Raw genomic sequence first — 25478 nt, 5'->3', positions numbered from 1 at the left:
CTGAAGGCAATTACAAGCTATGAATGGATATTATATGCACGCACTGTCTCTGTAAGCACGACATTCTGCCAAGTGCTGGAACAGAGGCAACGCTCTTGAAAGAGCATCATCAGTTATGCTTTTGAGTGCTCGTGTGGGGAAGCGCATTGTGTGCGTGTCTAGGTGAATTAGTCTCTGTGTGCGTTTCCAAGAACTATTGAGTTTGTTCAGATATTGTGACTGTATGCTAAATGTTTGTCTAAACAAATGAAAGAAATGCCTCGTGATGAAATCTACTACACATGCACCACACCGCGCGGTCGGTTTGCAGAGGCACGAGATCTCCGCGCACGTCTCCTGTGAAGCGCTTTGACCTAATTAGTAGCAACTCTGCTCAAAATATTTGCAAATGCACGGCCGTGAGAATTAAGTATCCCCCGGATGCACTCACTATACGTGAATGCAAATGTACACGACACACACACAGATTCATCAATAGACACACACGCACACATTTGGGCGTGCCCCCCTTTCCTGTTGTTCGATGTTTGTGTCTGCCAGAGGGCTTTGTAATCTGGAGGGGCTGTGGATCCCGAATCCCGGGCGGCCCACCATTGATTTATGTCATTGTGTGCATTTTCAGCCTCTTCAAAGGTCACCTTGTGAGTCTCCTTTGCTCTGCATTCATCTGCTGCTGCTACTGTTGTGCATTAACTGCATTAGTTTCCCCATCACTCTTTCGACTCTATCTCAAAACCCATTCAGCCCTGTGTACTCTCTCAAACAAACCGTATCGACTGACACGAGGAAAAGCCAGAAATATAATTTCGCTGTGTGGCTTTGTGAAGACAGTTACCCACAATGCTGTAAACTTGCGCCATTTTTATGCAACGCTCTTGGAAATTGCCCGAGATTACCCCAGTCAGAGTGGATATGTTGACTTATTGTCAAATTGTCAGTGAAAGCCGTCACTCAGCACGGCTACAGGTCATGCTTATCCAGGCAGACAAAACGCAACCAGTACCAAAGAGAAGCAGAATCTGAATTCAGACAGCAGGCTGTCTGGGCTGGCAAACACGTAACACAGTTACTGCAATCAGAGTCAGATAATGTGTTACAGTCACCATGTCAGTGCGAGGTTATGTCTGGGCATATTTTGGAGTCTGTTTCTAATCTCTGTCTTACTCATGTCCCTTCCTGTGCGCAGAGTCTCTCGAGCCCACCTATCAGCAGCTGCAAAAGATGAAGCTGGACAAAAGTCCCTTTGTGGTGGTGTCTGTGATTGGCCAGGAGCTGCTGACAGCAAGCCACCACACAGCCTCTGTTGTGGTGCTGGAGGCCGCTTTGAAGATCGGCACGTGCAGCCTGAAGCTACGCGGATCCGTCTTCTCAGCCCTCAGCAGCGCCCACTGGTCCCTGGGCAACACCGAGAAGAGCACTGGCTACATGCAGCAGGACTTGGAGGTCGCCAAGACCTTAGGTAAGAGGCCTGAAGGTATAATAAGGTAGATTAGGGCTTCAATAAATGATTAGTTTTGTTATTGATTAAGTCTGAAAGTGACACAGCTGAACAACTCAACAACTATAGGATGGTTTGCCATCAAAACAGACATTTATGTTCCCCAGAGGATGATCCCTGACTAAACACATCAGCCTCAGCTGAGCTACTTTGCATATTTAAGCATCCTAAAGATTTAAACATTATACCTGTTGAGAAAGATTAGCAGGTTAACACACTGTTTCGACTTGGTCGTGCCAATAAAGCCAACATTAGCCCGCCTTACAGGGCAGCGAGCATGGCTCGACTCTCAGTCCTGCTCTTGTGTATTAATACCAGCATATTTTTTAAATATTTTTTCAAACATTTTTAATTAATGTTTGTCCAGCCTTGCAGTAAAGGAATAAAACAAAATGTCCCCGGGACTGATTCTTCTTGTCCCTTTTGTGTTCGTCCCCGTTTGAGAACCAGAACACGAGGTAATCTGCCAGAAATTGACAGGACGTGACCCATTTCTTTGCTCAAAAATAGATGTTTGTTATTATGAGTATGGATTTGCTGTGTGGGTTTTAATATAGGGAGAGTAGAGCATGTTTGAGAGAAAGACAGTAAGGGGGAAGAAAGAAAGAGAAAAAATGAAAACAGAGAGTAGCACAGACTGGCTCCACTCTTCTCACCCCCTCACAGTTTGACACATGACTGGGCAGAGCAGCTGGAGATAAGGAGCTGTGGTTCTCAGGTGGAGCGCAGAGACTTGCGCTTTACTTTGGCCCTGTCTGTGGGGCCTCTCTGTCAGGCAGAAATAATAAGGCTTTCCCCTCTCACCCTCTGGAGCATTGAGATCAACACTACCAGCTGTCAGGGAAGCTGCTCTACTGTGGAGAACCTAGAACGGCCACTTTCCCTTTTAAGGGTGCACTGGCATGTTGGCGACATAGATGTGGTTCATCACATCGCTGTTCAAGCAGTGGCAGTGGGATGATGTGAAATAAACACCGGTTGCTTTGTAATCAAATATGCTTTTCTGGCTCTTTCTCATGTTTTTTGGGGGTTTTCTTGCTCTTCAGGTGACCAAACAGGGGAATGCCGCGCTCATGGGAATCTGGGCTCGGCATTCTTCTCCAAGGGAAACTACCGTGAAGCGTTGACCAACCATCGCAACCAGCTGGTTCTGGCCATGAAGCTAAAGGACAGAGAGGTAAGGGGCACACATTTGCTGAGTGTAAAAGCAGTTACGGCAGTCAGAAATGATTAGAGCAGGCTAGCTGTCATTGCAGAGGACAAAGAATCAAGGTTAAAAAAGTTGTTTTTTTCTCCCAGAGTCTCTTATCATGTTGTAGGTGTGTGGGATTGTGCTGCGCCCAGCATTCCTCTGTTCTGGCTGTTTAGAGGGTATCTAAAGGAGGAGTCTGAAGGACGCAGAGATGCTGCTGCTCTTTGTCTATTTAAAAACACGGATGTCAAAGTTTGTGTTGGAGAACGGATGAAGGTGATGGGATGGGAGGAGGAGGGGAGAGAGCGAGGCGGTTGAAGAAAAGGCCAATAGGATAGCCTCAGCAGCTGGTTCACCTTATTACGAATGCACACCATTTATGCAGATATTATGCAGATGTTTATCTGGTCCGTGTAGCAGTAAGTCTGGAGCTTTGTAACGTGCGCCTGTTTTGGAATGTAATTTACACAGATTAAATTGTTTGAATATGAGGCAGAGGGAGAGGAATGAAGAGTGGGAGGGAAAGAAGGACATGAAGGAGATGGAGGGAAATTAGTTTGACAGATTGATCCAGTTTTTTTGGACTGTTCGGTGCCCTCTTTCTCTCTTCACTCCCTCCCTCTCTCTCTCCTGCTTCTACCTCTCCCTCTCTGTGGTCATTGTTGGGAGGTGACAGGTGCTTGTTCCAACACAATTCCCGTCACGCGAGGAGAAGAATGGCCTCCGTTTCCCCTTCATTCCTTATCCTCCCCACCAGGCCCGGCCGGCCTGCTTGTTTGTGTTGCCTGATATCAGGAGACATTTAAACAGCCCAGTCAAACGCGGCACAATGCACCAGGATGAAACTAACGCTTGAAGAATGAGGCCAGAGGTCCCTTTGACATCTCCCTCCCACAGTTTGAGGATGTGTGCAGAGCAGAAGTATGATTATGAGTCTACAGACACCAGTGCCAAAAACCTCTGTCATGTAATGAGGTTAGAGAGAGAGATGGGTGAGAGACGCAGAGGACACATCTGAGGGTTTGACTGCTCTGCACATGGTTTGCTGTGGCAGTAATTGTCCACCGAAATGTCTGATTACATTTTTTTACTTGTTTGTGTATGCATGCGAGTGTGTATATGCCCTCTGCTATATCCAATGTACAGACTAGTGCTGTATGAGTCACTTTTTCAGCTCACATGTTGCTTCTTAGAGGAGAACAGTACCCAAAACTGCTTGCACACAAACTGCAAAGAGTGTCCTGGGGCCTGGTGGAGGTCATCGAACACCACCAACAGTTGCATCACATACAAAGCTTCCCCGATTGGCCCTACATGGCCCACCCTACATGCCCCCCCGCTCGCCTCTTGTTCCTCCGAAGGCCCCCTAATCAGAGTCATATGTGTGTCACACCACCTGGTCTCCCTCAGAACACGCTGGAGCCTGGTGGATAGCTCATTACGGCCAGCCTGTTGTTTTTGTTTCTGATGTGGACCTTTTATCTGGCCTTTCTGAAGCTGAGGTCACTTCCTAGAGGCCGGGGACAGGATGTTGTTCCTGACTGGATTTCCAGTGTACAGTCTAGGAGCACAGTGAAGAGAGGCCGAGACTGAATATGTGGCATCGATTCCAGTCCTCAGTGATAAAGGAATACGTGCCATATGAGGACTGAAACCACTTTCATTAGAATGCGTCCCAGTTATTAAAATTTCCCGGAGACTTAAATGAAATCATATACGGTAGGATGTTTGATGTGATAAAAGGACCATGTGGCTGATACGGCGTGGGATGTGGGTTTTTTTGATTCTGTTGAGCTTCGGGTTTTGATCATGCGGATATAAAGCGTGAAAGATGATAACAGACACATTCGAGTGAACTCCTTTCAGTTTGTGCATACACATGCGCTTTTTTTTTTTTTTTTTCTGGTGTTAGATCACCACCCGCCTATCAGCTATAATGAGATTGTACTCATGAGGTTAAATGCTGACATCTGGGTATGCAGTTATGTCACTGGAAGAGAAAACAAAGGTGAATGCTAAAATTACCCCTGTCTCACTTCCTGGTCCAAGTTTGATTACCGTGCAATGAGAGGTAATTGCCAACATGGTTTAGATAATCTGACGAACTTGTTGGCTTGTTTACAAAACAATCAACTAGCACTGTCGCTATTTGTTAGCAGATCTTAGCAATTGCATTGCTGAGTAAAATGTTATCATACCGTAGAAGAATGATGGCCATTTGGTATTTCTTCCAGAGTGCAATAACACTACATGTACATGTGCGTTTGTAATGATTATATTCAACACAAAACATAGCAGCCAGCTGATACTTACTAGTCCAACAACAAGAAGCCCAGCTCAGCATCTGGCTTCAGTCTTTTATTTCATAAAGCTCTCTCTAAAATACAGGTTGAAATTTACTCGTCTGGTGTCATCTTGTTCAGTCTCTCTCCCTTTTTCTTCTTAGCTTCCTCTATCAACGTCATATTGGGTCGCTTCATCTTTGCCATTAGCTGACAGAAACTTCTGAGTTACATTACCCGCTCGCCCAGCTCCGGTTCTAGCACAACACCAAACCCCCCCCTCTTCTGTCAACATTCCTCCTGTCCCAGGCTTGTAAACTGTTTCTGAAGCTCCTGTGCTACCCGGTGCTCTGAGCTCCCAGCCCGGCCAGTAAGCAGCTACATTTCGCAGTTTACTGTCCATCAGGAAACTCTGTAAATCACAGAGAGCTACGGCGGAGCAGCCAGAGGACATCAGAGGGGAAACCAGAAAACATTTTCTCCATAAAATATGATCCAGTTTCACCAAAAATCAGTGAAACAGTTGTTGCTGTGTCATAAATTGTTACATACTTCTCACAATCTGGACCCCAAAGTTAAATAATGGCGTCATTCACCTTATTACAAGCCAGTGTAGCATCAAAATGAGAGTGAAGCTGTTATTTTAAGGTGGAAAAGTTACAGTTTAAAGGCATTAATACGATATACTGTTATATCTATACTGTCACAACAACATTTACCGTCTGTGTATGTCTGCTAATGCTGATACCACAACTGATACCAACAAGTGTAACTCAAAACTCCGGTTTCCCACAATACTTCAGCTACTAGTCTCTGCCACAGGGTGAACGGTGGCCTGTGTGTGATGAAGGAGCAGAGAGAGACAAAAAGCAGAGATTCCAGATGAGTGTTCTCCATAAATCAAGAGGCACTACAGTACCTGGGATCAGTAAAGGAGCCATGCATGGGATCTCTTTTCATCTTCCAATAACCAGAGAAGAAAATCTCTTTTGTGGCTCTTTACAGCCCAGCACTGCAAAAAAAAAAGAAAGAAAAGAGCCAAGCCTAGTGTTGGCCACTTGCCTGAAGCTGACCAGCAGACTCTGTGACACTAATAAATCGTCTTGAATCTGACCAGGATCCTCATCTATAAAGAGGGAGAAAAAGAAAAAAGAAAACAAAACAGAAAAGATGGCTGAGCTGGGGAAAGGCTCAAAGAGTGAGTGCTCTGTCATCCGCGACTGGGACTGGGAGCTGCGGTCCAAACCAGTGAGGTCATGGGCTAGCGTGAAGTTAGTGTTTTTCTTTAGCTCACTCTCTTTTGGAAATATCCTTAGCAGATTTTCAGCTGTCATATATACTGCAGATAGAACATAAACACACTCCCTAGTCTTTCTAGCTCTCTGTGTCTTTTCCAACTTTTGTTTTTGTCCCAATTTCCACACCTGGCTTTATCCAAGGCCTGCCAGTAACCATCTCTAACAAAGGCCTTCTCTGTCATTGTGAAACAAAGCTGTTAAACTAGGTCTTTCCTCTCCAAGCTCCCTTTCGCGTCCCCTCTGTTTGTCTGTGACGTTTTCATCTTAAATAGTAGGTTTAACTAGAAGGAGGTAACCCCTAATTTGGGGTGTGAGTATTTAGGAGAAACTGAGGCGGGCTGGCAATGGTGCACTCTGTAATTATGTCTTGTGTGATGTCGAAAAAGAGTCTCCGCTGCTGACTCCCCCAACCCCAAGTTGAAATGGAAATCACGATCAGGGAAAAGTGAAAAGGGTACAAACAATGATTTTCCATAGGCTCCGCAGTTCTACTCTGCCTCCTGCCGACATTCTCTATTTTAAATCTGGCTTTTGTTTATCTGCGCCTCTCTCTCGCTCTCGCTCCATCTGCCGAAAGGAATTTACTCAAACTTTGCCCCTCACTCTGAAAGTGACACGGGCTATTTCATCACGGGTGTTTATCTTGCTGCTAGTTTAGATGGTGGGGGGGGGGGGGACTGTATGGATCCTGCTGGACCATCGTTGCTATAATGAGGCTGAGGGCTGAGAGATGAGCCTCTAAATAAGGGGTGAGGAAGAGGGCTGAGTGTGGGTGTTCCTCTTGTCAGGGTTAGGGTTTGTCAGTGTTTGTCAGCACTCTTGCAGAAGGAGGGGATCATTAAGGAGTCATTAGGGTATGGACGTGTGCCTCCATGGCTTTCTTGGGGCCCACACTAATACAGGATGGCAGAGGGGGGAACTTGGCACCCTGTCTCTTTTCTTTAGCCTCCACTGCTTTGCTGATTAAGAAGGAGGATTTGAGGATGATTAGAGTGGCTAATTTAGTTGAAATGCTGGGTGGAGACGGTGTCCGACTAAATAAAAGACAACACTTCTCTTGCTCAAAGTAGTCCCAGAGTGCACTCAGCTGTTGATATTACTTTTCCAGTCAAACCGCTATGAGCAGTACCACCACATACAGCAGTACCTGCTTCCTCGCCTCCTGTTGTTCCGGGCTGAGGCACAGAGCTGGCCATGGTGCAGCGGCTCTAACAGCATGTCCAACCCGCTGTGCCTTAATGACACACAGGCTCTCCTCGGCCCAGTGGTTTAGAACTGCTCTACAGCAGCTCGCTTAGCCATGAATCACGAGAGATGGACGGCAGGCATCAGCCAATGGGCCGTGAACAGGACTGGGAAGCAAGGATTGGTGTGTGTATATGTGTGTGTATGTGTGCACAAATCTGTGTTCCCATATTCCAATGTTATGTGAATGTGTCATGTCCTGCTCATGGGAATGTTTATCTTGGAACATTTCAGTGTGTTTGCAGAGAAATATTAAACATAATTCTCACTAATTCTCAGTTCATGTTCAATGGGAACTATTCGACCGTCCCGCCTCTATGAAGCTGGAACCAATCAGGAATCATCCCGTCCCCTATTTTAAATGTTTGTTTGAACTGCTTTTGAGATTTATCGCTGTTGATTCGACTGTTGCAGCACATACAGATCGTCATATATGCTTATGTGTGAGAGAGAGAAAACATGTGTGAACGTCCCACTGACGCCCGCGGCTATGATTTGTGCTTGTACAGGTCGCAGTGTAATGGTGTATGTACTGACTTACCATGCCCCGCAAACATACCGCTGACCCAGAACACGGAGCTCCGCGCGTGTGCGTGCGCGGCAAAATCAAGCCTCGTAAACATGTGTTTCCTCCGTGTGTGCATGCACATGTATGCAAACCCTGTGTGTGTGTGTGTGTGTGTGTGTGTGTGTGCGCGCTCCGTGCATTTGCTGCATTCGAGGTGACGCAGCTTTGTGTCTCCCCCAGTGGAGCATTTGGAAGGCTGTCAGAGAGATGAATGACTGCCGTTATATCGACTACTGCTCTCTGCCTCTCTGCTACCTCCTCCCTCTCCCTCCTCTCTCTCAGTGCCCCATGCTCCATTTCTCCTTCCCTCCGCCCTTCCAGATCACCTCTGCTTCCTTTCTTTACTTCTCTTCCATCTCGCCCATTCCCCCGCACACCTCCTCTTCATCGAGTCCTTCTCTTCCGTCCCCATTTGTCTTATCGTTTCTTCATTTTATAGAACCCCAGACCGTGTCACCGCATATCTGTGGGAGTGTGGCATTTTAGAAAGAGCAGACACAATCGGCTTTTAAAGGATTCTTTTGCCGTCGGGAGGCTTGAATTTTCAAATTAGCTCCACAAAGATGAATGCTGTGTGGACTCCTTCATGTACTGATTAAAGTGTCAATACACGAGCATCATGAGCCCTGCTGTTAATGCTACTTTAACAAGACCTTAATCTAAACACTGCAGTGCCTTGTGTAGATTGAACTGCTCACAGTCGGGAAGTTGAGTAATTTGTCTTGAATATTACACCTTGTCTATCTTTTTTTCTCCCTCGCGGCTCCAATCAAGGGCAGTACAGAGGGACAGATTAGATCACAAATAAACAGTGACATGGCCACAGGAGACCTCCCTTGCTTTCTGAGGCTGTTGTGGTGCACAATATGATTATAGATGACAACCAACAGACACATAGATAGTGCTCATCAGAGGGAGGAGGGAATCCGACGGGCTCCGTGGGGTTTCCGCTGCACCGCAGGACACAGAGTATGCCATAGAGCTTTTAATCATTAGGAAAATCAAACGTCCGATCATTAATCTTGGCGGAGGGATTTGATGTCACACGGCGAGAGGGATGAAGACGGAATGTGCCAACTCATCTTCCCTAGATAATGGCTGACGATAAGGGATGGAGCCCGATTAAAGGCGTCAGCCAGCGGAACGTTGGTTCACATGGCTTTGATTGGAATGAATTGCGTGTCAGTGTAGCCAACTGAAACAGTCCCACCTCTGTTCACTTCCCAGTGTTTCCGAGCGGTCCCGCTATAATTCTCACTTTCAGGACAGTCTGCCGGTGGCCCGAAGAGGCCGGTTAATGGGTTGGCTTTGAACCTCCATGATTAATTCATTATCTGATCTCATCAGAGTAATCCTCATCACAGAGTCGGTGAGTCATTTTCATGTAAATTCTGATTCCTGGCATCAGGGCAATCTAGGTGTTATTCACTGGTGACCTAAAACACATCAGAGCCCAGACTTGGACCAGACCTCCCGGCTAAACCTGGCACTCCCCACCTCTTCCTCCCCTCCGGCCTCAGTCCAGCCCAGCCTTCATCCACACTAGCCAGAGAGCCATTTAAAGCTCTAGGACTGCATCCCTTTCTCCAGTCCGATCGATAGTGGAGCTGTCAGCAAGACGAATGGAGGCTTTAGGAAGTCCATTTTAATGAAGGAGAAGGAGAAGGAGCAAGGGAAAGAGAGGTACTCGGAAAAAAGGGGGTGGGTGGGTGGATGAGAGCCACCGAAGGTAGTTGTGAAGGGAAGGAAGGAAAAGGGAGAGAGAGAGGCAGAGAAGGAATGTGTGTATGTGTTTATTGAACGTGTGTGTAGAATTATGTGTGTACTGTGTAACACTGTCTCCAGTGACAAGGGTTGGGGAGGGGTGGACTGGGTTGATTTAGCTACAGTAAGACCTATTTCTAGCTCAGCAGTGTGAAATGGCTCCTTAGCTACAGTAACTTGTAAAGCACACCCCAGCACAGAAACCTATATTAGTGGACTGAGGGGATTTCATCTGGGCCGGCACACCAGCACCACATCAAGTCGTCTGGCTCATGAATCATGTCAGCAGCTCCGTGGTAAAAAAGATATTGTTGTGACAGGGGAGAGCTACAAATCCAACTCCCTCCACAACTGCCCTCAACCAGCACGCCGGCTCGCATCAAAATATTTGTGTACATTTGCATTTAGAAGATGCCCTCCATGTCGTAGTTTTGTTTTCATCCTGTTTAATAGGCATTCTCAGCTGATATACCCTTTGCCTTTACGTCAATATGCAGATAATGCTGCATGTTAATTGGTGATTAGGAGCTGAGGTCACAGGTTAGGGATAGCCAGTGGTGTAGACCAGCAATCTCCTCTGGGCAATGGAGCAGCCAAACCCTGTTTTCAGTCACTGGAGCAATTACTGGCCCTGATTAGTGAGTGCAACTGTGGAAATCATTGTCGATTTATGCATAAGGAAGCAAACAGCTTCTCTAGTCAGCCAGGTAAAAGGTAAACATTCAAACAGGTAAAAGAGAAAACTGGTTAAGGCACCTGAATGCTGTATAAAGATGCAGAAGAAGCTACATTTAATGTCCTCTCTTCTTCCCTCGACTATCTCTGTATGACTTTGTAAGGATCAAGTTAATGCAGTGCTGTGTTACATGAGCTACTCACCATTGTGTTCACATTCTCCAATGATACCTTCAAGAAGTATGCATGGAAATATACCAGGATTCACGTGACAGGTCGAAAAACAAAAGTGGTGGCTGCTCTACATCAGTTCAGATCAGAAAGAAGAGAAAAGAATGACACTGATGGAGAATATGCTCTGACTTTAATGAGACTATATTTAACTACATTATATGGTTTGTTGATCTGATTGGTTGAAGTTTTCCCATGATACACGTTGATAGACAGATGGTTCATCCAATTACTTGGTAAAGTGAAAGTGACTCCTCTTTCTAAATAAATTCCAACGATGACTACCACAGATGTTTTTTTGTAACAGCCCATCTGGGGTACTCAGGTTATCTGATGTCGAGACTAAAAAAAATAAAAGTGAGCAATAAATGATTAAATAGATGAATCAGCAAAGTGTGTATCAATCCTGAGATGACCTTCGATGATGATCGGTTGGGTCAGTATCTCAATTCCAGTTACCAATACATGAGATACGCTCAGCACAATGACAGAGAGAAGCTCTTCTCCTGGTGCCGTATATTTTGTTCTTCCACCCCTTTTTTCCTGTCCCTGAAGTCGGATGCATTGTGAAGAAATGGCCCTCCTTCATCTCTGCTCTTCTCAGATCTTCAGAGTGAAGTTAAAAGATAGGGAACCAGATTAGTCCTCACCGCCCCGTCCATCTGTAAAATAGAGATGAGCTTGTCCTCAGAGATAAGGTGAAATTCAGATGGTGCGTCGGCGTTTAGAACCAGTCTGTGTTTGTGTGTCTGGGGGATGGTTTCTGTATTACGAGGGAACAAGGGGTCTCCCAGGGAGAGAGAGGTCAACGCAGCTACAAGCGTTTGATGTTTGCATTATATATAGCTGCGGCACACACGGGGATGTAGGAGACAGCATTTTTGCAGAGTGAGAAAACCGGTCTTCTGCAAGACTCTCTGACATCACGCCAAAGATGGGGATTACAGCTCCTCTGTTTGGCTCAGCACAAGCCCCCTAACAACTCCTATACACTAGACTTGCTCCCATTCTCTTTCTCACTCTGTCTCTCTCCACTCTCATCTTTAGCTTTTGTCCCGAGTTACAGCAGTGTCAGCATTCTTGTCCCTGTGGCACGGTATCCAGACCTTCCCCACTCTCTCTTGGACGGGAGCCCTGTGTCTGTATGAGGAGGTGGAATGTGTCTTTGTGGAAAGCGCTTAGAGAAAGCAATAAAATGGAGAGAAAATACGAGGCCCCAAGTGAGTGAAATGAAAGTACTCCATCTTAGGAGGGGACGGAGGCCTACGGGTTCGGCTTATACTTGACCTTGCAGCGTACACGGTATGGTCGCTAAATAACAGTCGGGACAGGCAGTAGCTGGCTACACATCAACCTCAGAAAAAAGCTCATGAACGTGCCGTCTTAAATCGAGGAAAAGGGACGAGGTAGAATCAAGGTTGTAAAATATTCACTAGAGGACCCAGAGGTAAAGACTGCTCAGGTATTTTATTGTAGCCAGACTCAATTTAAAAAAGTGAGTAGTTAAAGCTGGTGCTGTCAGGAGATTTAATTGCACCCATTGGCTTTCGCTTGTGGCAAGGTGTGGCCATCTTAGATTGGATGTGGTTGCTGTTGTGGTGCCACACACACACACACAGACGCACCAGCCCAGTCTTACGCCAACGTGTGTAATACATACATACATGCCGATCCACTAGAGGATACGGTGTCAGTGTCACGTTTCGCCTGAAAAGTGTAAATATATGAAGGTGCTGCATGAGCTGGAAGCGATGGATGAACTAAAGTCCACCTATGGAGGAGGCGGAGTGGACAAATGGGTCAAAGAAACCCAAGACTTCCACCCAGGAGACTGCTGTCTGCTTCCTGTATGAAACCAAAAGTCAACCTTGACTTATCTTGAGTTCTGTACGATGTTACATCAGGTAACGAAACTTACCATATTCTCTCAAATGTACCCGAGTTCTTTTGGTGCATAAAACTAACCAAACTGTGACCATAGCGAGCTTTATTTTGAAAGTCTAACCGGATGTCGCATGTTTATTACTGCAGCGATAGACTGGCAGATCTGTTTCAGGCTTTGGGGGGTGGTATCGAGTTGCAAACACACGTGCAGTAGGTTTTGGTTGCATAATAAATATAAATGCTGTATAAATTACTGCATTATTAATGCACTGACTTGTTGACTTTCCTTGATCAACACCAGATAAATGACACACTGTGACAATGTTTTATTTTCATCTTTGCTACAAAGAGCACTGTGCTGTACTTATCTTATCTGTGATTGATGTTCAATTCCAGCATCTTTTTTTAGGAGAACTCTAAATAAAAGCATCCGTCAATGTCCTGAAATAACATGCAGAGGAGGGAGGTGGAGCTGTTTCATCCCTGACTCCAACCTGCAGTCTTCCTCTCATGCTGCATAAATCCCAACAACCACAAGTAATAAGATATATTGCTCTAGAGAGAAAACCCAGGTTTAAAAAAAAAAGAAATGTGCACATTACTCACTGCTGCTGAAAGCATATTGCTTTGAGTTTGGGCAATAATTGAAGGTGACTCATTTGAGCATAAACATTTTTGATCGAGGGGGTTTTAACTGGACTGTAAGATGTTTGAGTAAAAGTGGGGTAGCAAAAATAAAAATTTGAGAAGGAAGGTGGACACATCATTCCCAAACTCTGTGGAAATTTTACCTTTAATTATAGAGGTGATTTTTATTTTTTTAAATGTTCCAGAAAAATGGCCATAATTGGTTCTTACAGTGTTTGGTATCAGACGTGCTTCTACAGACTGCACACAGTACGTTTTGTGATTGTGTTGATGAAGTGTTTGCCGTTACGTGTGTGTGTGTGTGTGTGTGTGTGTGTGTGTGTGTGTGTGTGTGTGTAATGAGTTGGGCATCTGTAAATATGTGCATGGGCACGTTTTTGACTTCATCGCCATTCAGAGAGGCTTAGCGTGATTAGAGCCGTGCGATCCTCTGAAGAGTTAATGATGAGAGAAGCAGTAGCTCCACAGAGGCCAATCACACACACTCGCCTCTGACAGCGTGCGGAGGCTTATCTTGCTCTATGTATTGTGTGTGCGTGTCTGTCTGTGTGTGTGTGTGTGTGCACTGCATGGGTTTTAATGCGTGGGAACATATATGATGGGATTTCGGCTATCATTTCTCACATGATAATGTTTGTTATCATCTTCCCTGAGCATCATTAGAATATGCATGATTCCTTTGTCTGGATGTTTGACATTTGGGGGTTTATGGACACACAAGGCAGATTTTATAATAAAATAGCTTCATTATGCCAGTGTCAGACATGGATCCAGCACAGGAGGAGACTTCGTACCTCCGGGTCTAGTTCAGGACTGCACAGCCCACTAAAGAAGGCCGACGGCGGTTTCCTCCTCCCCAAACTCCAGGGGACTGACTGACAGGCTTAATGACACTGTCGGGGTTACAGCACGTCTCCAACTCATTTTCCAATGTGATTGAAGTTCGCAGTGGGTAGCTTTTCATCAGCGTTGAGCAGACAAAAGGGACCTTTTCAGTGTTGTCTCTGTATGTGTGTGTGCACTTTGTGTATTTGCACATATTCGCCCTGCAGTTCTGAAGAGGTGCACAAGAGAAAAACCGCTTTATGGTTATTATCCGGGCTGTGTTGGAATCTCACGTTCCCAGAGATGATGAGTTTTGTATGGGCTTGTCTCCTGTGTGTACTCCGCTTGTTTATTGCATACCATATATACACACTGACGTACTTGCAGGCAGACACTGAACAGAGGAGACTGCACAAAATAGGATTCTTAGTCTGGGTCAGTGTGTCATTAAACCAGGCTGCCTCCGTGTAGTACCCAAATTTACAAGACTTATTATGAACCGAAGCAAAATTCAAAGAGAACATCATCAGAGCCGTATGGGGGCACGTATACGAGTAATGCAGTACACGGGAAGTGTTATGTAAAGAGTCTCATTTTATTTAGTGTGCTGTCCATAGTAGTATCTGTTAGCTGCAGAGCTCAGTGGACTCTTCCTAGGTTCTGGTTTACAGGCCACCTCAGTTTAGGCCAGAGCCATTCAGGGCTGCAGATGTGGGATGAGTCATGTAATAGTTGTTGGTGTTGGCTCAGCTGTACTTCTAACCCCCCTCCTCCTCCTCCTCCTCTTCCTCCTCCTCCTCCTCCTCCTCCTTCTCACCCTTCCTCTCTCATTTCCGCCCCTTTTCCTTGCTCCCTTTTTTTCCTTAGCTCCTCTAAAACTAGCCCGCTCGCCTTTTGTTAAGCGGCAGCAGTTAGGCGTACGTTAACGGCGGCGAGGCCTGCGTCCCGTCACTTAACGAGAGCGGGCTGTGATTGCTCCGTCACTCCACAGCGTGAAGAAGCCAATCTAGCATGGACAGAAATCCACTTTGTTTGAAGCCACGCTGGTGTTTTTTTTCCTATCATTCCTGTGCTTGACCGTTGGAAGTAGAATTTCAATCGGTGCTCGTGTGACGCTCTCGAGCTCTTGCTCAGCATACAAAGTCCGCCCCCGCGTCCCCCTCCTCCCCACCTTGAGCACCTTCTTTTAGCCACAGCTTGTCCTCAGTGGGGGGAGTCTAGCGGAGCCAAGTACTCCTCCTACGCTGGCAAATCCCCCTTCTTACATTGCGTGACCTGAACACAACAGGCATTCCAGAAAAATCAGGCCTTCAAATTCCAATACAGTCCCCGCAGAGTGTTTGGTAAACATATTCCCCTCTCTCTGCTCTCTGTCTCTTTCAAAGCTCTGCCTCCTTTTCCCTCCATATATCTTTATCCATTAGGATGTGTTGCTCCTATTTTCCCCTCAGAAGGCCTTCGCTAAAGTAGCAGAGACAGATGTGTGTTTGTGTGTTTTCTGTGGGCACTGGGCTGGTTGTAAGAGCAGAAAGCAGCCCTAAGCAAACGTGCATCTCGGATGGCTCGGTTGGTTGAGATGCCAACTTAATTTGTGGCTGAGGGGCTGTAACAAAACCCAATCACCCTTCCAATGTGGCTCCTATTCTGCCAGGGGTGAGAGATACAATCAGGGCCCCTGCTAGCAACTATTTACCCTCCCTGTCAATCAGAGTCCCGTGGCGTGTGCTCACAGCTGGAGGCGTCACTGGCAGGTGGCCCAGCGTCTCCCGGAAAGCAAGCCTTTTAAAAGCACCGATTATTTCCTGATCGTGCCTTCCTGTCTCATCTGCACCCCGCACTACAACTTGGCCCGCTTCTCATCTGCCATCAGCTTTATCTCTCCGTCCGCCTGGTTCTCGGCACTCCATATTACCTGCAAATGAACGGCATCAGAGGAGCTCTGCGGTGCTTTCCCGGGAAATATTAGACTTAAGGAAAGTAATTAGGAAATTCTGGTTTTGATCCTTCTGCCTTGACACACATTCAAAATAGGGGCACAGTGCCCCCCCAGGAGGCAGATGTGTCTTCCATGGGACATGGAAAGGAATGTTCCTGGGATTTGGCTTCCATCATGCTGCACTAAGGGAGCTTACCATCCTCATGGTCTTAAATCTCTGTCACACTGGGAGGTAGTGTGTACACAGTGTTTTTGTGCATGTGTGTGTGCATATGTGCATAATGTGTTCATGGATGTAATGAAACAGCCCAGTAGTGAGATCCTCTTTTTTTTCTCTTTATCAGTCAGTCCAGTTCTGTCCGCCCGGGGCTAAAGCTGAAGGATCCAGTGGTGCTGAAAGCATGGGGTTAGTCTGGTGTAGCTTGGAGGAGCCACAGTCTATGGAGCAGTGAGATGCGGAGGTGCTTTAGAGGGACAGGCCCGGTCTTTTGATACCACCAAGTGCTGGTGTTGATGCTGTGTTCTGCAGGCTGCCCAGGCCACAGTAGCCACCCTCACCAGGCTTGTAATTACATTTGGGGAAGAAAAGCACAGAGGGAGGAAGGGATTTAAAAGGTTTGTGTGCTAGGCTGGAGGTAGAACGAGGTTCTTTCGCACTCTCAGCTGCATGTCATTGCAGATTTATTCGCCCAACACTTGAGAGCATGATTGAGCTGGCTGGTTAACTCACAGGTGCGAGATGGGAGGCTGGTTTGATGGACGTTATATTTATTTGTTCCTTTTCTGAAAACGGACTTTGAATGTATTCAGTATATATTAGAATGTTAGACTTATATTCTTGTTATACTGTAAGTCTAGCTCCTTCTTTGGCCACTTGGGGTCAGAGGAAGAAGCTGACACCACATTTGACATGTTAGTTGACACACTGAGCGACATAAGCATTCATTCGTGGTCGTGTTTCTGGCTACCTGACTAATATAAGTCCAACATTTGCTCTCATTTTCTCAATATTTGTCCTGTACTGGGAGCAAAAAAAAGCTAAAAGCAGCTGAAAAACCTTGCAGAGCCGCACATTGGGCTGATAACTACCTGTTTGTCACCGTCATTCCACCCGTTGGATATAAAAACGATTGCTCTTGATGGAAATTGGATGTTTGGAAGATTTTGGTTTCTTTCTTTCCTGAACGGTACAAAGGCTGTCATGGGTGTCTCTAAACAGTCACACTGTTCATTTATCCAGTTCCCTCTGAGGAGAAAAACTGTTTCTAACTCGTAATTAAAACAAAACCACAGAGAAACTTGAGTCGTCTGGCTTTTGACAGTCACCAGTTTATTGCGTTAACCAGGAACCAGGACAGCCATATCACTGCTGTCGACCTGAAACTGAGATGGCCGAGGTGGGAATCAGTCAGACAAGATGTTTTCAACACTCCAAAACCACACACACACACACACACACACACACACACACTCCGTAGGTCTGGACACCTTTCCTAGATATTAAAAAAGATGCTTTCTCTTTACTGCTTTCCACGTTGATCTACTTTAGATTTAAAGTCATTTTGTTAAGCTCGCCTTAAAGAAAACACACTTTAAAACAAAGCAATTGAAAGCAGCCATGCATCCTTCTATTTCACAGAAATCTGATTTGGTCTTAAACCCATTAGGCGTGCGTCTCTTGCTGCTGCAGGTGGATTAGAGGAGAGCGGCACAAAAGCTCTGTCTCCCCTCTCAAAGGGAACGGCGAGGCGCTGAGAGTCTGGACATTTGGTTGTCACTCTTCATTCCTTTCATTGTGCCAGGGTGCTCCAGGCAACAGCTCTGGCCAGCTCATATTGATCTGGGTCCTCAAACCTTAACCTGTGTTCTCTTATCTCTCCTCTCCTCTCCTTTCCTTTGCTACCTAACAATTTTTTTTGTGTACCACTGAAAAAACAAAAGGGTTGGACCATGTAGTCCTATATGTCAGGGCTGATTTGTCCAGCTGTGTGGGCTGACAGGGACAGTGCCTCCCATGCCCGGGCCTCCAAAATGCCCTTGAATAACCCTGGAGTCCAGCGTCCTTGGATTGACTGCCTGGCTTCCTGCTGAACGCTCTCAGATGCAAGCGGGGGCCTGCAAGCCATAATGCTATATTTGGCACCGAATCCTCATACCCAGCAGGGAGATATAACAACAGCAAATTAGCTTATAATGGATAGACTTTGAAAATGACGTTGTATTTTCCAGCGTTGCATCCATCCCTTTTAATCTAACTCGTGAGTGAGTGTGTCGCTTGTCCCACCTGCTCAGATTTCAGATCTCTCTTTAGATCACGTCCCAAAAGATTTCAGCTGCTGACAGGTAATGTTTTAATCAGCACAGTCATTTCTGAACTCATTCAGCAGTGTCACTTTAACAGCTGCTGTTAGTGTTTAAAGACATAGTGATCTACTCTTTTGGTTATTTCAAGCTTTTTATTTTGATAGTCAGCTGAAGAGTGACAGGAATGTGTGCAGGGAATGACATGCGGGAAAGCCACAGGTCGGATTCGAACCCTGGGCTTCCACATCAAGGACTGAGCCTCTGTACAGCCTTTGCTCTACCAACCGAGCTAAACACCGCCCCAGCAGTGATCTACTCTTAACAGCATTATGCGCCTCTTTCTCTCTCTGCTTTGTCCCTCGCTTTGCAAAGTGGCAAACCTTGATGTTTACCTCAAACCCCTCCTGGAATGTCTTTGAAACACCACTGTGATTTCCCCTTCTGTCACCACAAGGTCCCCCAAGAATTGATTCCCTACACCAGCAGGCATCACACAGCTATGCCCATGGAGATTTGACTTTAGTACAGAAATAAACAGCAGCCCCGTGCAGCCCTTCAAGGCTTTTGCTCTGATTTAGCGTACATTAAGATTCATTCACAGTGCCCCTGTTTCCCCGGCGTGCCACCTCTTCAATTTCCTCCCTAAGATTCATGTGTTTATATCTGAAGGCAGGGAGGGCTGTTTTTGCATTTGAACAATGCTGACATCCTGTCACAGGGGACAGGCGTTGGGGCTTAGGTAGGGGGGGCTGTGGGGGTTTGAAAAGGTGGAGCCGGTCTCCTGCTCACTTACCGTGCCGCCACCACCACCACCACCCTCCCTCTCTCTTTTTTTCTTCTCCTCACTTAACGTTTAGGCCATTTCTGTAAACCTTGTTTTGTCTAGCGCATTGTCAGAGAGAGAGAGGGAGCTTGAAATATCAAACCCCCACACCACTTGAAGGGAACAGTCAAATTTTCCACCAACACCAATGGAGACTGTCAGATCCAATTTTACTCGGTGCCTCGTGTGTTCCTTCCTCTCGGCTGCCTGCTTGCCACCAAGTCGCAAAATATAGCCTCGACAAACACACGAGCGGCACGTACTGGAGCGTAGATGCCGTGGTGTAAATGCACAAATACATGCAAATGCAAAAAGAAATGTCGGCCACACACACGCACGTAGACCGGGCTGAAACCACAAAGCTCTGGGATGCATTTGGTGTATTTATGTATTACTTTTTGTCTCTGTGTAAGGATGTGTGAGAGAATGTATACCGCGTCTCTGGAGTAACCGCAAATGATCCACCATTTGGCTGGCACCACTGCAGACTTCCTACAGCTCAGACGAAAAAACAAGCAGAAGCAGCATCGCCTCCACTGCAGCTCGTCTGTATCTTTAGTTCGCTTCACGTGTGTCCGTGTGCTTGTTTGCGAGCGTACAGTATACGCGTGAGTGTGTGACCGTTTGAGCGGCAGACAGTCTTAACAGACAGCTACCGCGCTGTCTGTTAAGACTGTCACGAGTGCCCTTACCCGTAGCTTGACCTTTAGTGACAATCAATCCTTTGTGAACGTGTCCTGTGAAGGCTAAAGGAATTATCAAGCCTACAGGTCCTCTGGCGTCATTTATCTACATGCTGGAGGTCACACGGGTCATAGAGAAACAAGTGGCTCCTCTGGTATCTCATCACTGTTAATAGATTGGATTAGCTCTGATGATTGATTAGACAGAATGATATCTGAGCAAGTAGGTTTTCAAAATAAAGGACACTTTTGAACGCTGCCTGTTTTGCATTGACTTGTGATCCTGGAAAGAAGAGGGTTATGACTGTTATATATTAGTCTTAGAAAGGTGGTCTGTAATTTGGTTGAATTCAATCTGGCCTGTGCCAGGCTTATCAGCTGCAGCGTGTGTGTGTGTGTGTGTGTGTGTGTGTGTGAAAGAGAGCAGTCAGGCACAGCTGTACCTGCCCTCGCTTGGCAGAGCACTGCATTCGCCTGCTTAAAAAAAGCAGAAGGTTTTGATGTGGCAGAGAGGCACAGTCATTTGGCCGATCTAATGGTGGCTCCCATAGGATCCATATCTGTGTGCAAACACCGAGCGAGGAAAGAGAATGGAGTATACGCCCATAAAACCAGCTGAATATTTTATCAGATCCACCCCCGCCCCCCCTCCGGCATCCACGCTGACATCACCAGCATCCCTCCTCCCTGTTAGCTCTCGTTTATGCACACATGCACATACATGATGTTTTTTTGTTTTTGTTTTTGTCTTTTTTGTGCACATGCTCACACAAACAAGATCACACTCCTCCAGAAAAGCATCTTTCAAGCTTCTTCAAGAAGAATCCTCTCGAGTTTATTACAGTTGAGATGTTTCCTTTTTTTTTTGTCAAAATGCATCGCTGCAGGTGAATTCAGATCTAAAGACATCCTCGCCCTGGGGATGTCTCCAGTGTTCTCTCCTCTCATCCTTCAAACACAATCTCTCCCATAGTCCTTTTATCTGCCCTCCTCCACCTCCTCCCACCCTCCCGCGCCCCGCTCCCTCCGGCGCGCGGTTCTGTTCCCTGCCAGCCAGCTCCTGTTGCTGCCTGAGCCCACCTCGTTAAGGGAAACACTGGTGCATGGTCCTACTCACCTTCCCTCAGCACTGCCTTTTAATTAGACAGCTGTTTGTGCGTGTGTGTGTGTGTGTGTGTGTGTGTGTTCAATGGAATACATTGATGATGTTTGTGTGTACTGTTTTTTAGTCACATGACTCATCTTTTTGAAGCAGTTGGTATCACAGTGGCTTTGTTTGTTTCTCTGATGTTCAACCCCCGGAATTTAATAGCAGTGTGTAGTCAATACACGCTTGTATGCAGCTTTTGGACAAATATTTCATGCAAATTGATTAAATTTGATCAATGTAGCCGTTTCTATAGTGATGAAACGATTGATTAATGAAATAGTCAATTGACATTTGCTAGTTTCAGCTTTTTTAAATGAAGATTTGCTGTTTTTCTCCATGTTGCACGACCGTAGAAGATGTCACCATCTCTGGTTCCAATGGGCGTTTTTTTTCACTATTTTCTTTTATTGACTAAGCAATTAATTGATTCATAAAGCTTTATTTCGTTACAGTAAACTCGTGTGTAGTTAAATTATGCTGCGAATTTTTTTACTCTTGACTCCCGATACAATATTTGCTGATATCACAGTCTCCCGCAATATGATTCAATTCAGCGGCCTCCGATCGATATGAGATAATATCATATGCTTGATTTCGGCTCTGGAGTATCGAGCAGCTCACTAAAACCGTCATTCTAGACGACACTGTGAGGCCTCATCTCTTTGCAAATGAAGTATGAAATGGCAGCTGTGATAGTCATTGCGTTGGTGAGCGGTCGACATCTGACACGTTACACCGTCTTTCTTTTTTTAAGCTGCCCGCCCAGGTTCGTCGTGCTTCCTGAGTATTTTACCTCGTCGCGGCATATTTCTCCGAAACCCAAAATATTTCCACACTGCTGATTTACTCCACAGAGGGCAGTAAACATCCTTATCTTCTTGGTTGATTGCCATTATCTGACTGGAAGGAGGCATGTTTGGACAAAAATGAGGACACGTATATGTCATGGGAATTTCTATATAAAGACATAGCATAAAGACGTGACAGATGGATGTGTGGTATCGCTGTTAAATCGATTATTTTCGCCCCTCGTAATTAAGTTGTTATATTGAGATGTAACCTTTATTCCAATGAGTTAGTTCACTCATCTGCATGCGTGTGAGCATTGTGAACTAATAGCTTAACATCTGTATCGGTACAGTGAAGGAGAGCGTTGTTCCCACCTCTGTTGTAATGGAATCAAGCCTGTTCTCCATCCCCTCCAGTCAAGAGGGAGTGACTGCTCTCCTCTGCCGTATAATCCCATTAACGGCACTTTACTGAAGTAGCGGCGGCCATGCCCTCCTGCAGGACATGCTGTTTGGACAGAGGGCAAACTGCAGGCTCTTTAACACCTTACACCTCCCGTGTCTGCCTCTCTCTCTCTCTCTCTCTCTCATGCTCACTTTTACTTCCCCTTTCCTTTCTCGCAATTGATTTATAAATCAGAAATACACAAACATGTTGACTTTTCTGACCTTTAGAGAATTTGTATATTTATTACAGTATTTATTACAGCATTTGGTTTCACCGTGTTGTACCTTGGTGATGTTTGTTCAGGTAGAATAAATAAGTAAGAGACATGTGGCTCTGTTGAAATATAACCACTCAAAAAGAGGCAAATGTTTTTCGTATGAAAGCAGTCGGATGCTTGTTTGTACGCTTGCTCATGTCTTTGTTTGCCTATTTCTGTCCACTCAGAAGGAGATTTCACGCCCGTGTTTATGAGCAAAGCAGTAGCGGTAGGCCATATTCCAGACATTTGCATCTCCATGGCAACCAGGCTTGTCCCATAAACTCCTGCCTGGCTGTGATGATAGCCTTGGTTGTTTTGGAGAATATCAGAGCTCATAGGTCCAAAGTGAAACAAGGTTTTTTTTTGATTTTCAAAGGCATATTCACACAGCTGCGAGGCGAGGCACAACCACATACATCACAGCAGCGATTTTTTTTTTTCTAGGGTAAGAAATAAAACACACGAGGGGCTCAGAGTCACAGATCTTGTACAGCACCAAGCCCAGCCATCATGAGCAGCTCTGCTGCATGACATAAGGGGCTAATTATGTTAAGTACAATACATTACCTCTAGCATGTGCTCTGAAAGCAGTCGTTTCTCTAATGTGCTGCAGAATATAAACATACTTAGTAAAGGAGGCTGACGGAGGAGAATCAGCAAGGAATCCTTAACCACTGTCCTTGTCAGAGGAAAGAAATGGAATAATGTTGTTGGAGCCAAGCATTTCTGATTAACATGTCATCCCAGCCCTCCTCTGCCGCCTCCCTTCTCCTATTTTTTCTCGTCTCTCCCAGGCAGAACTAGTTTACCTTTCATTAGGAGACCCTTGGTGCAAAATGTGTTTGCTGATAAGAGCCAGCGGTTTATCAACAGTTTATAAAGCTCGGCGTAAGGATTAATCAAATCAGCGCACATCCGGAGAAGGACCGGACCCTGTAAACACAATCAGATCTGACTCTGCAGACGGATTGAGAGACGTGGGAGAGAGGGTACGAGCGGGGAGGGAGGAAAGATAAGTGCGCAAAAAAAAAAATGGAATCGAATTAGAACGAAGTCAATTTGGCAGAAATTATGTATTTCGGGCAATTATTTCGTTCCCAGAAGGAATGTTATTTTGCGATCCTGGTGAGGAGTCGAAATGAGCAGTGGTGGGAGAGGGCTGCAGTCAGAAGTGAGAGATGTATGGTCCCAGAGTCTGTCCCTGAGCCAAACAGTGCATCCTCTGTGACTGGCAAGGCTGGCTCCTCATTATCTGCCTATCTTGGCTTCCATCTGAGGAGAAAACGCAGCGTTGCAGTCTCACTTTAGAGGGACAGTGATCACAAGAGCAACTCATCTCAACTGGAGAAAGATTGCCCAATCTCGCTTTCTGTCCTTGCGTCTCCCAGTGCACTCCGTCGAAGACAGACGGAGATGAGGAATCCTCTCTGTTTTCTGCTCTGAAAAGTGGAAGTTTGAGTCGGAGAGATGGAGCGAGGCTTCAAAAGGCACATGTAATTGAGCAGCTCTAGATAGGCTATCTGGGAACATGAAACAGCAACAGTTGTGACGGAGGGTAATTGCCTCCCTGGGCCTGTATAATGCCTTGTCGAGTCTTTAAACTTGCGCAAACTGCTGGAAGTCCTTATGTCAGCAGGTAATTGGTGCCAGGCATCAGCAAGCTATGTGAAATGAAGGAAAGATAGGTGGGGTGTACTGTATGTGTGTGTTTAGAAAAAGAATGTATGAAAGATTCAAAGCAAAGTGTCTTTATAGGCATCTTCAGAAGTGTTCTGTTGTATTGATTTTTTTTTTCTCGGCGATGTGCTTTGCTTTTCATTTATTCAGAGGGCTCAATATTTTCATTATGTGGTGCTAGAGGAGAGCGAAAACATCTCCTCCTCTTTGCGGGGACATTTCTTCAAATTAAATCTTGATGTATTTATGGAATAATGTCTATGTAAATTTTCAAAATGATGAAGGTGGCGCTTATATTTCGTCTAAAGCCTGATGCAGCTGACTTTTGACTTTCCAGTCGTCTGCCTCTAAACGCCCCCGAGGTCACCCCCCGTTGCTCAGCCTCTAAACTTAAGATGGGCATCGCCGTGGCCTTCCCTGTCAGGTTGTCTGTCCTCTCTGCTGGCCTGCATCCAGCATCCCTTCCTGGCTAGAGGATGCAGAGTGGTGACTTCAGGAAGGAGATGCTTTATTAGCTGGTCCTGCATGATTAATTGAACATCTGTTCACTCAAAGACAGCTGACCCCAATTCCCAGCTGTTTACCCTCTGTATAAACAGTTAATAAGCCTGCACTGATGGTGTCACGTAGGAGGTCAAGACAGCATTTTGTGTGAGACCTCTCCGTTTTACTTCCAAACGTCTCCTTCTGCATTTGTAGCCAGTGTTCAGTGGCGTTTTATTTTCACAGGTGGACACCGCTTGAGAAAATGGATGATAGAGCGGAGATGAGAATACACAGAATATTGTTCTCTCTCTGTTTTTTTTTAGCTCTGAGGTCTTTCCAGCGTTCAGTCAGCCAGCCAGCCGGCCCCCCGCCGCTCTGGTGTGAAGCTGAAACCCCTCTCTTCTCCCCCCTGATTAGCAGTGTCTTTGTTCCGTTGGTGGTGGCGCGCCATGAAGCGTGATTGCAGTGGGCAAACTGATGGCTTTAAAACAAGCCTGCCGCTGCGCTGATCTGCATCGCACTTTACCCCCCCTCGTCACATAGCAAAGATGTAATCAAATCAGGTTTTGTTTGTTGTTTGGTCTCTGAGCAGTAAGCCTCCTAAGAGATTTGGGAATTTAGTTTTTTTTTGTCTCCATTTGATGAATATTTCTGGCCATGGGGACGTTTGAGCGTGGGTGGGGAATCTGTGGTGCAAAGGCAACAAAATAACTCACTGTTGATGGAATGTGGGTATAATTAATAGGGCTATGTGAGATTTCTTCTTTAAAAAAATAAGCCTACAGTTTATTACCTTGCTGTTTACTTACCTCCT

At 45.8% G+C, this 25478-nt stretch overlaps 1 protein-coding gene across 3 annotated transcripts in view; it reads left to right on the top strand.

Annotated features, from left to right (window-relative positions):
* LOC104921717 (tetratricopeptide repeat protein 28) overlaps positions 1-25478 on the top strand; it is a 163681-nt gene that overhangs the window by 102304 nt on the left and 35899 nt on the right. For all 3 annotated transcript variants that reach the window (XM_019255408.2, XM_019255407.2, XM_019255409.2), the window contains 2 exons: positions 1187-1459; positions 2545-2675. In XM_019255408.2, the coding sequence (XP_019110953.2) occupies positions 1187-1459; positions 2545-2675 (404 nt within the window). The remainder of the gene's footprint in view (positions 1-1186; positions 1460-2544; positions 2676-25478) is intronic.

This window comes from Larimichthys crocea, chromosome III (assembly GCF_000972845.2).
Source record: "Larimichthys crocea isolate SSNF chromosome III, L_crocea_2.0, whole genome shotgun sequence".
NCBI classification, from domain to species: Eukaryota; Metazoa; Chordata; class Actinopteri; family Sciaenidae; genus Larimichthys; species Larimichthys crocea.
Note: the sequence above shows the minus strand (reverse complement) of the source record. Positions and strands in the feature narration are given on the sequence as shown.